The 12298-nt window shown below is 41.5% G+C and overlaps 1 protein-coding gene across 1 annotated transcript in view; it reads left to right on the plus strand.

The window, feature by feature from the left end:
* Positions 1 to 12298, plus strand: part of PALM2AKAP2 (PALM2 and AKAP2 fusion) — a 369435-nt gene that overhangs the window by 214141 nt on the left and 142996 nt on the right. Inside the window, exon 7 of the mRNA XM_052644634.1 lies at positions 6488 to 6573. Coding sequence (XP_052500594.1) covers positions 6488 to 6573 — 86 coding nt within the window. The remainder of the gene's footprint in view (positions 1 to 6487; positions 6574 to 12298) is intronic.

The following is a 12298-nucleotide window of genomic DNA, read 5'->3' on the forward strand; positions in this document are numbered from 1 at the left end:
AATTGTAGGAAAGGCTTTACTGGGACTCCTGCTGCTCAGCAGGGTGATATCAAGGAACAGGTGCCGTTGCTGGCTCCCTGAGAGGAGCTGCTTGGGTCCTTAAATGGGGTGGGTCCATGGGTTGGACAGGAGGCATAGCTAAGGTGGCGTGCCCATCCCCTTGGTGGTGCTGTGAGGGGGGGATCATGCTCAGCACCCTGCCTTTCCTCCTGGCATCTCAGAAATGACAGTGTGTGGCCTTTTTGTATCTTATTGTTCATAATTGCCCCCAAATGTGCAAGTGTGCAGTTATTTTTAGTTCCTTATTGTTTCTTTGTTTCTGTTGCTTGAAGATTTGTCCAGGTGCAAGCACTCCGGCAATGGGTCCCGGGTCCCAGCCCCTGTCATTACCAGCCCCCTTCACACCCTTTCCTTTGTGTTTCTCTTTTCTCCTTTGAGCAAACTCTGCTTTTAACTCAGCCCCACTCTGAAGCTCCCCCTCTAACCTGGCTGCCCCCAAACTAACATTGCTCATTTAACAGACACTGGCAGAGACTAACTGGGCATCAGGTCCACTCCCTGTCCACAGGTCCTTATGGGTTAGTTGCTAAGGGCCTTCTAAGGTGGCATGAAGGAGCCGATTCTATCAGACAGACACGCTTAAGGGCTTTTCCTGCTCAAGCCCCAAAAGCAGGGCTAATGATAAGGGATGTGAGTTCACAGCAGAGGGAGGAGGTAGAAATGTCACTCTAGAGGCCCTTTAGTTCTTCCCTTTCTGCCATAAGGGTGGTATCCGCTGTATAACTGAGGTTATTGATATTTCTCCCAGCAGTCTTGATTCCTGTTTGTGCTTCATCCAGCCTGGCATTTCGCATGATGTACTCTGCATATAAGTTAAATAAGCAGGGTGATAATATACAGCCTTGACGTATTCCTTTCCCGATTTGGAACCAGTCTGTCGTTCCACGTCCAGTTCTAATTGTTGCCTCTTGACCTGAATACAGATTTCTCAGGAGGCAGGTCAGGTCATCTGGTATTCCCATCTCTTTAAGAATTTTTCACAATTTGTTGTGGATCCACACAGTCAAAGGCTTAGTCAATAAAGCAAAAGTAGATGTTTTTCTGGAACTCTCTTGCTTTTTTGATGATCCAACGGATGTTGGCAATTTGATCTCTGGTTCCTCTGCCTTTTCTAAATCCAGCTTGAACATCTGGAAGTTCACGATTCATGTACTGTTGAAGCCTGGCTTGGAGAATTTTGAGCATTACTTTGCTAGCATGTGAGATGAGTGCAACTGTGCGGTAGTTTGAGCATTCTTTGGCATTGCCTTTCTTTGGTATTATAATGAAAACTGACGTTTTCCAGTCCTGTGGCCAGGGCTGAGTTTTCCAAATTTGCTGGCATATTGAGTGCAGCACTTTTATAGCGAGAAGCTAAAGGCCAAGGAGAAAAGGAACGATATACCCGTTTGAACGAAGAGTTCCAAAGAATAGCAAAGAGAGATAAGAAAGTGTTCCTCAGCAATCACTGCAAAGAAATAGAGGAAAACAGTAGAATGGGAAAATTGCTCAGTCGGGTCCAACTCTTTGCAACCCCATGAACTATAGCCCTTCAGGCTCCTTTGTCCACAAATTCTCAGGCCAGAATACTGAAGTGGGTAGCCATTCCCTTCTCCAGGGGATCTTCCCGCCGCAGGGATGGAACCTGGGTCTCCCGCATTGCAGGCAGATTCTTTATACTGTCTGAGCTACCAGGGAAGCCCCAAAGCATTCTATATCATACACCCCAGTGGGAGGATGACAAGGTAAGTGTTAATCTGTTGTTTCTGCTAGTGGTCTTAGCTCCTTCTATCTCTCTCAGTTTGGGCATCTCCAAACATGGAGAAATCCTAGAGTTTCAAGATCTGTATTTTTTGTATAACATGATCCTTAGTACAAGCCAACAGCAACATCTCACACTTAAGAGGAGAAATGGTCTGTTCTAAAGCTGGAACAGAAGTGATTCTGTTGGGTTTTCTGAAGTATGGTGCTAACTGGACTGTATGGGAGATTTAAGGGATTTTCAAGGGCAGTTTTGATCATGCAGCTTTGTCCCTTTTGTCTTTAGAACCGAAATCTTTCATGAGATGCAGCTGACCTGTGCAATAAGCGCTGAACACAGTGGAGTCAGAGAGTGGCCCCCAAGGAAAGTATGGGCCATTAAAACCTGCTTAGAAGACAAAATTTAAAGGGTAGAATTTGTTTAGAGGATAGAACACAGATTTATCTAAAGACCTTGCTATAACAGGAACTGGAGGTGGGTGGGGATGGCAGGTCTGAAAGGGCTCTGTCCGTCCTTTCCTAAGGCTAGGCTATGTTATACTAGTGTAATAAACAGCCCCAGTCCTATGGCTTAAAATAATAAAGGTTTAGTTCTCATGCATCTAACATGATGGCCCTTATGGATTGGCCATATCTGTGCTTTGTGTTACTCTCTTAGTTGGGCCTTATGCTAACAAAATTGTCACCGTCTGGAACACTGCCTTTCACCATTTTGAAGGGCAAGGGTGTGCTGGAGGGTCTGTCATCAGCAATTAAATGTTCCAGCCTGGAAGTGATCGATGCCACTGCACCCATACCCATCAGCCAGAACTAGTCACATGACCTCACCAGCTCTAAGGAGGCTAGGAAGTGAAATCCTGTTATGTGTCCACCTGTTATGTGTCCACGAGAGGAAGGAATACGGAGGGGCGTTTGGTGAAGAGCACTAGTGACCCCCTCAGCCACCTGCTTTGTCCAGTGATCTATCTAAAATCTGTGTGGATAGATGGGCTAGAACAAGGGTCCACTCTCTTGCATATAAGAGTCTATGCTGACTTGTCTTTCTTTCTTAATCTGCTTTTACCTCGTGACACATGGTGATTCCAGGGGGTCTGGGCACAACCAGCACCCTCCCATGCAGTGCTCCCCTTTCCCTCTGGGCCTTGGACCCTTCATTTTTATTTATTTTTAGTACTAGCCAGGATCAGAATTAAGGAAGTCAGCCCATGTTCTCTGGATGCCATCAGTTGCTTCCTCACCAAGCCCCCTTCCTTTTGCTGGCACTATCCTGTCAACAATACATGTATTATTCCTGATAGAAATCAACAGAGAAGGGCCAAGACAATCAGCAGAGTGCACCCTGGGAACAGAGACCCAGGGATGTGGGCACCAGGGAACTGGAAGCTTGGGCAAAGGGATGTATTTATCTGACTGTGAAGGTAAATAAGGAGGTATATAAAAAGCAACAACAACAAATTCATGGCAGATTTGATTTATTGCTGCAAGATCTTTATAAAACTCTCCCTGATGGAGTATTTATAAGAATCCCTTAGCTACAAGTAGATGGGTCTCAGTTTTTCCACTACAGAGAAATGAAAAGTTATTCTCTTCTGGGAGAGAAAGGTTATTTTTTTCCTGAAGGTTTGATCCAGCCTTTTAAAAATGGAATAAAAATAATATAGTATTGCTAGGGATTGTATGAATAATATAAAATACATTTTTTAAAAAAAAATTGTAAGTAAGATTGAGCAAAGGGAAAAGGGAAGCTATAAAAGTGGTTATTTGAAAGTACAGTAGGTAAAACTACACTATGTGAATTACATATATTCTATATTATCTGTCAGATTATATATTGAGATTACATATGTATTGATGTCTCATGTCTCTTTCTTATGGCCATATATCCTGTAATAAACACAGTATTGCTTACGAAAGGAATGATTGTAGCCGAGGAAAGATTGTTCCCAAAGTGGGATATAATATATAGAGATGGAAATTAATACTTGTAAATGAATTATATGCAACAAAGGGAATTATATTTGCATAGTTAAAGATAAAAGTGCTTTATTTAAATGATTTTCATGTATAATTTTGGTGATAGATTCTATCTTTCAGTTACTGTTAGAATAATGTTGCTTGACAAATCATCCCAAAACGGAATCACTGTTACCATCATGCATATGCAGTTGAGCTGGGGATTGGCTGATAGACATGGCCTAGCTCCAGGTGCAGACTGGGTTCAAGTCAATTCCCCATGACTCTCATTTCCTTGCAGATCAACTGGGGCATGTCCTTCTCATGCTAGAGCAGAAGAGCAAGAGGGCAAATGTCACCACACAAGCCCATTTCAAACCTTTGCTTGCATGATATCCACTAACATCCTATTTGCCAAGGCAAACATCAGTAGGACAGGGAAGAAATTTTCTCCCACAGTGGGAGAGAAGGGCGCCAAATATTTGCTGAACAATAATTCACATTAGGGACTTACCTGGAGATCCAATGGTCGGGACTTTGTGCTTCTAGAGCAGGGGGCACAGGTTCGATTACTAGGTGGGGAACTAGGATCCCATATACCGCACAGCGCAGCCAAAAAAAAAAAAAAAATCAAATTATTCTGTAATTAAAAATCATATATTTGTCCATGCCCAATATCTGTGTCTCTCTGCTGGCCATTCCAGTAGGTACCAATAGTGGCTTAAACCAGAAAGGGTTTTAGTTAAATGCAAGATATGTCTGGGAAATAATCTGTTTGTGTGGAAACAAGATTTCTTTCCCAGAAATGTGCATTTAAGACAAAGCCCACAACTTTCCTGAGAGGAAATTGTAGGGCAAGTCATCAAACTTCTCTGACCCAATTTCTACAACCCAGTGAGAGACAACTGTTTACACTCTGCAATAAATTATAGCCCATGGATCTTGAGTAATCCATGGTGCACATTTCCTGTGAAATGAGACTCTCAAGGATTCAGAATATAAAATAAGGCAATGCAATCAGTGCTAACATATTAAAATTGAATTAATCTCATATTAGTTTATTTAAAGTGTCATATAATTGCAAACTACTGCTATAGTTTCACCCCCAATTTGTCCAGTTGATCCTTAGAAAAATGCCAAAGTATAACAATCTTTTCTAGATACATCTCTGGTTTCTTGACTTAGCATAGAGGCTGGAAATGCACATCTCATGAGCCAAATCTGGCCAGTGCCTGTTTTTTTTAAATAAAGTTTTATTGGAACCCAGTCATGTCCATTTGCTTATATGTTATCACTGGCTGCTTTCTCTCAATAATGTTATCTCTGGCTTCTTTCTCTCAATAATGGCAGCTTGAGAAGCTGCAACAGAAGTGGTCTGACCACAGAACCTAAAATATTTACTATGTGGCAAACAGAAAAACGTTCCAGTTCTCATTTAACATAATGCTTAACAGTTGAAATGTGGAATTTCGGTGATTCACACAGGTCTAGCATGAATATTGCCCTTGAGTTTTCCTTAGGGAAAATTATATAAGAAAATCAATATTGTAAATTAATATTACATAGTTTTTGTCTGTTTTTATTTATTTTTATTTTTATTTTGTCTGTTTTTAAAAATAATCTTTTTAATACTTTAAGCTATGAACACTCATATCCCAGTAGGCAGTTGTTATACCAGTTATAAAATTTGTATCTGCTTATTGAAGTAGACCCCGAGAAACTCTACTAATAAGTGTTACCTTCTTAGGTTTTAGGAAGATGACTTGACTTGCAATATTGTTTTTAAAAATATTCCTGTCATTACTTCAAACTTTTCACTGTTATAGACAATTCCACCTCCATGCACACACATAACTGCATTTAAATTAGTGTAGTTTTACTCTATTGTGATGTGGGTATTTTCAAACAATAGCCCCTGATATCTTTTTTGAGGCTGGAGAGAACAAAACCTTGTGTCTTGCCAGATGTCCACTCTCAGAGCCTGTCTGACAGCTCAAGAGAAAAGGAGCTAACATGTATTTAGACTTGGGGAGAAACATATATAGATTTTAAACGTGAGTATAAACTCAGTTCTTTTCAGCAGGTGTGCAGAATCTAGGACAGTAAATAATCTGGAGTCATTTCTATTGGGTATTGACTTAGATTCAGATGGACAGATTTCTGTGTTATGGGATTCACTTTAAGCCCCACATAAGACCTCAGTATGAGGCCTGGATTCTAGAGGAGTTCATTTTAACCTCTTCTCCACTCTGTACTAGGAATAGCACCGTCTATAACATATAAGATTTATATAAATATCCCTGGGGATGGGGCTTCCCCGGTAGCTCAGTCGGTAAAGAATCTGCCTGCAATGCAGGAGACCCAGGTTCGATCCCTGGGTTGGAAAGATCCCCTGGAGAATGAAATGGCAATCCACTTCAGTATTCTTGCCTGGAGAATCCTATGGACGGAGGAGCCTGGACGGCTGTAGTCCATGGGTTGGCAAGAGTCGGACATGACAGCAATTAAACCATAACATACAAAATTTAGATGACGACTCCAAACTTGGAGATTAGGTGAAAACAAGAGGTGCTGACTGACCACATTTCTGAAAGGAAGTTTTCCTGTTAACTGCCAGGCAGGTGAACCACTGATTTCCTTTACACGTCACATGGACTTGAAAGCTGCAAAATAGTTTCCATCCATGCCAACTGAATGCACTTGGCTCGAATGACACTCATTTTTTTTTTTTCAGGAGTTGGGTGGGAGAGCGTGCTGCTAACACGAGATGATATAACCTCAGAGGCTATAGCATCATCCAGCGCAGACATGACTGTCAAGGTAAGGCATCCTTTCTCTAGTGTGATTCTCTACATGCATCTCTATAGCAGGGGTCCCCAACCCCTAGGCTACCAGTAACCTCCTGTCAGATCAGCATTGGCATTAGATAGAAAGAAAGTAAATGTAACACACTTGAATCATCCTGAAACCATCCACCCCCCACTCCTTGTCCATGGAAAAATTGTCTTCCAAAAAATTGGTGCCTGGTGCCAAAAAGGTGGGGGACGGCTGCTCTAGAGGAAAGTGAGCCTATGGCAGATTTCTGGGGGTAAAATGAATACTGCCCCTAACCCCACTGGGGTTCTCTATTCGCTGACCTGAGAATAGAATAAATGTGCTGAAATTTGGAGCCTGCATTAGGAAATCACCTTAAAACTAGAATCCAAGACTTGTTATTTCCAATGGACTGGTTTTAGGGTCTTCAGTAAACGTCTACATGTTGACTGTTTGCAAGTGTAACCCCATGGGGACAGCAAAGCAAATCTGAAAATTCTGAGCTGAGAAACTCAGGCCCCACTGTGCATTGTGAAGAAAGGTCAGAGAGGCATAAAGTAGCTTTGATCTTGACTCAAGATTTCCACTGATGTCAGCGGGAAGGCAGCACATGGCCCACTCCAGATGGAAAGCGCTAATGGCCATAGGTTTAAAAAATGAGTCATCTGGAAATCAACCTAATTATCACTGTTCAAATTAAATGCATGAATTTGTAATCATTGCCTAGATTAAGGAGTCTGTAGCAAAATATATCAGACACAATTACTTCCCTTCTGTTACTGGAATAGACACAAAGGAACAGTCTTCCTCTCTTGGAATTCTGTTTATACAGGGAAGCCTGGTGTGCTGCAGTCTGTGGGGTCGCAAAGAGTCGGACATGACTGAGTGACTGAACTGAACAAAGACTGGGAGTGGGAGGGCTTTCTAACATTTTTGCTTGAATGAATACAATTTAAATAAATGCCACTTGGACAGTTTTCTTGGAAAATGAAAATGTAATGTCCTTTTTTAATATTGAGATATCACTAGAGATTTCACTCTGGATTTTTTAGTAGAAGTTGTTCGAAAGAATATACAGGATGAATTTATTCAAGCTTTTCTTTGTAATGTGATGTCTGAATTTGTGTTATCTGTTAAAAATGTTAGAGAAAGCAAAGAAAAATGCAATCATGAAACGTATTATAAGATGGAAAAATAGCCTGTTGGTTAAATGAGTCAACTAATCTAGATAATAATTATCCAGTGCTAAAAATGTGTTTGCTTGTCATTATGTTTAGTTGAACTTATAAGATAAAAATATATATTGCAATGGTGTATTGGTATTTTCCTAGCTATTAGTGCAAAGTCTGAGAAGTTTGAGAAATCTCTGGCCGTGTTGAATTGAGAGAGGTGGATGCTGATAGTAGAATCTGATGGATTTAGATGTGCTATGTTGAAATTTGTCATGATTTTAAGAATTCGTGTCTGAGATGTGTTGCTAGTCTACCTGCAGAGTTTGTTTTATAAAAGCAAATTGAGTATTTGGATATAAACAGGTTTTGCCCAAGTCCCATTTTATAAGGCTACTGCATAGTCAGCATGCTCCTGGTATGAAGATCTTGACTAAAGTTGTATTTGGGTCAGTTCAACTTTGATGTCATCCTCAACCTCTCTTTCTGTCTGTTTTTATTGAATGTGCATGCGTGTGTGCATGCTCAGTCATGTCTGACTCATTGTGACCCCATGGGCTGTAGCCTGCCAGGCTCCTCTGTCCATGGGAATTCCCTGGCAAGAATATTGGAGTAGGTTGCCATTTCCTTCTCCAGGGGATCTTCCCGACCCAGGGACTGAACTCGTATCTCCCAAGTCTCTTGGCAGGTGGACTCTTTACCACTGAGCCACTTAGGAATTCTCTTTTATTGAATACCTGGGAATATTTTATAAGAATAGGGGATTTTTAGTTCACAAGAACTGAATCTACTTAGAAGAAAGAACACTATATACTTTTAAAAAGCTAAGCAAGATACAAATATATTCAATACTCCAATAAATCCCTATAAATATTAAGTTCCTTTATTAATGCTAATCTCTTCTCAATAAAGGATTCTTGAAACTTTCAGATGAATGCAATTTAGGGAAATACTTCTTTTTAGATTCTTCTCCATTAGATTTCCCAATTATAAAAAATTATCAATTTTTTTCCTTTAGTACTATGCTTTTTCCTACCCCACACTGCTTTTTGTATCCATCCTGCTCTTGTGTCTTTTTTTCTTTTAATTTTTACTTTTTGGCTGTGCTGTGTAGTATCTGGGATCTTAGTTTTCCAATCAGGGATTGAACCCACACCCTCTGCATTGAAAGCAGAGTTTTAACTACTGGCCTGTAAGGGAAGTCCCCTTCTTGTATCTGTCTTAAAGTATAATTTTTTTCTGTGTCTATAAGTACCTGATCTTTGTTAACTAAAGATTTGTCATCATATATTCATGTCACTACAGGCTTCTCAGGTGGCACTAGTGGTAAGGAACCCTCTTGCCAACGCAGGAGATGTAAGAGACGCAGGTTCCATCCCTGGGTTGGGAAGATCCCCTAGATAAGGGCATAGCAACCCACTCCAGTATTCTTGCCTGGAAAATTCCGTGGGAAGAGGAGCCTGGTGGGCTACAGTCCATAGGGTCACAAAGAGTCAGACACAGCTGAAACAACTTAGCATGCATTCATATGTCTACAGCTATTCCTGCTTCTAATAGCTATTTCATATATCCTTGTAATATCACCTATCCCTCCTTTTTGCCCTGGGAAAACAAAATATTCTGTTAAAATATTTATTACAGTAAAAGTTGATCCATTGACATTTCCCAAAGGGAATATCAGCAGAAACCACTAAAATTCTTTGGTTTCCTCCCTATTACTCTTCTTGCAATAGATGTACCTTTCTTCATGTGTAGGAGTTTTCTTTCTGAAAAAAGCACAGCATTTTTTGTGATGTCAGTGGTCTGAATGTGGTTTTGTCTACTATAGGTAGCCTTTTAATACCATGTCTTATTTTGAAATGACAAAGTCATGCTTCTGAAAATATGCATGGCTCAGATGAGTGAATTCATCTATAAAGAAACCTGTCATTCTGAGCAATGTTAAACTGTGTGGGCATGCCCAGTTGTGTCCGATTCTTTGTGACACTGTGAACTTTAGCCCACCAGGCTCCTTTGTCCATGGGATTTCCCAGGCAAGAATACTGGAGTGGGTTGCCGTTTCCTTCCCCAGGGGATCTTCCCAACCCAGGGATCAAACCCAAGTCTCCTGTGTTTCCTGCATTGCTGGTGGATTCTTTACCGCTGAGCCTTTGGGGGTGCGGATTTGCAAAATGGATGGCTTAGAGGGAGCATCGGAGAAGGCAGTGGCACCCCACTCCAGTACTCTTGCCTGGAAAATCCCATGGACAGAGGAGCCTGGTAGGCTACAGTCCATGAGGTCGCTAAGAGTCGGACACGACTGAGCGACTTCACTTTCACTTTTCACTTGCATGCATTGGAGAAGGAAATGGCAACCCACTCCAGTGTTCTTGCCTGGAGAATCCCAGGGACGGGGGAGCCTGGTGGGCTGCCGTCTATGGGGTCGCACAGAGTCAGACACCACTGAAGCGACTTAGCAGCAGCAGAGGGAGTATATGGATAGAGTGGATCCCCCAGTCCTGGGGAAGCCCAAAGTTGAACTAAGAACATTTATATTTAAAACACCCTGTAGACTCACTGACACAGGTAGGAGCATCATGTAGGCTTGCTCAACAGTTTTAAATCACTATTAGTAGGCTGAATGGTGAATCCCTTCCTTCCCCTCGAAACCATATGTCCAAGTCCTAAATCCTGGCACCTGTGACTGTGACCTTATTCGGAAAAGGAGTCTTTGCAGATGTAAATAAGAAAAGAATTTTGAGGTGAGATCATCGTGGATTAACCAGGGAGACCTAAGTCCAATGACACACGTTCTTATGACCGAAGAGGAAACACAAGGAGACAGAGGCCATAAGAAGAAACAGAGGCAGAGGCTGGAGTTCCACGCAGCCCAAGGCCAACACCTAGAGCCGCCGGAAACTGGAAGAGACAAGGAAGGATCCTCCCCTAAAACCTTCAGCGGGAGCAGGGCCCTACCGATTCCTTGATTTTGGAATTCTGGCCTCTTGAATTGTGAGAGATTAAGTTTCTGTTGATGTAGGCCACTGAGTTTGTGGTAATTTGTTACAGCAGCCCGAGAAAACCACTATGCTCAGATCTATCCCAGAATTATACCTACTATTCTAGAGTGTTAAACCATAGAGGCCAAAAGCCAGTACTATACACGTCCATCACCATTTTCTTATTATACTATGCTCACTCTTTACAGGGCTTCCCAAGTGGCTAAGTAGTAAAGCATCCGCCTGCAATGCTGGAGATGCAGGTTCCATCCCTGGGTCAGGAAAATCCCCTGGAGAAGGAAATAGTCACCACTCCAGTATTCTTGCCTGGGAAATCCCATGGATAGAGGAGCCTGGAGCGCTGCAGTCCATGGGGACATAAAAGAGTCAGACATGACTTAGTGACTGAAACAACAACAACACCCTTTACAAGTTGTTTTGTTCTTGTTTGAAAGGGCCATTAACCTTTTTCAGCCTGAATCACGAGTCACTAGAAGAAAAGGGTCGTCATATTTTGGGATGACTTCTATATTATGTTTTCATCTGTCTTGCTGCTTGTCTAAACTTTGCTTTTAAAAAGAAAGTATGGATCAATACTTTCTGAAACTTGCCTAACCGTGAGAACTGTCTGCAGCAGTATTAAATATACACATAAATAACTTCCCAGGCTTCTCCTCTCAAAATTCAGATCCAGAAGAACAGAGTGTGAGAATTAGCATTTTTAACAAGCGCTTGGTGATTTGGGGGGTCAGTTTGGGAAAATGGTGTTTTGCATTTCACTTAAGCAGTATGGGGTGTGGTCATATGATCCCTCCATTGCCCTTGGCTTTCTAGTTGTCCAGCTGGCTAAGACAATTGGCTACAACTGACTAAGGCTCAGAACTGCAATTTCATTTCTAGTCCCATCTTCCACTGTGTCTGTCTCTGGATCCACCCTTGCCCTCTGCACCCAGCCTATTTGTAGCCAGAACGATCTTTTAAATTATTCTGCCAATCCATATGATCAGCAGTCCTACTCCTGGGTGTATATATGGGGGAAACTCAAATTTGAAAAGATACATGCACCCCCATGTTCACAGGAGCACTATTTACAATAGCCTAGACATGGAAGCAACCTAAATGTCTGTAGCAGATGAATGGATAGAGAAAATGTGATACACACAAACACACATACACAATGGAATACTACTTAGCCATTTAAAGGAATGAAATAATGCTTTTGCAGCAACATGGATGCAACTAGAGATTATTCTACTAAGTAAAGTAAGTCAGAAAGGGAAAAACAAATGCTATATAATATCAGTTATATGTGGAATCTAAAATATGGAACAAATGAGCTTATCAGTGAAACAGAAGCAGACTTATAGATACAGAAAACAAACTTACCATTACCAAAGGGAAGGAATAAGGCATTTGGGATTAATAAATTCACACCACTGTATAAAATAAATAACCATCAGTGTCCTTGAACAAGATTTGGACTTCCCTGCCGGAATGTCATCTCTGTGAGGACCTGCATCCCAGCACCTAACTGGGAGTGTAGCCTGTCACGTGCAGTCATCAATAGTTGTTGCACAAGCAAAT

The sequence above is a fragment of the Budorcas taxicolor genome, chromosome 8 (genome assembly GCF_023091745.1).
Source record: "Budorcas taxicolor isolate Tak-1 chromosome 8, Takin1.1, whole genome shotgun sequence".
Lineage (NCBI taxonomy): Eukaryota > Metazoa > Chordata > Mammalia > Artiodactyla > Bovidae > Budorcas > Budorcas taxicolor.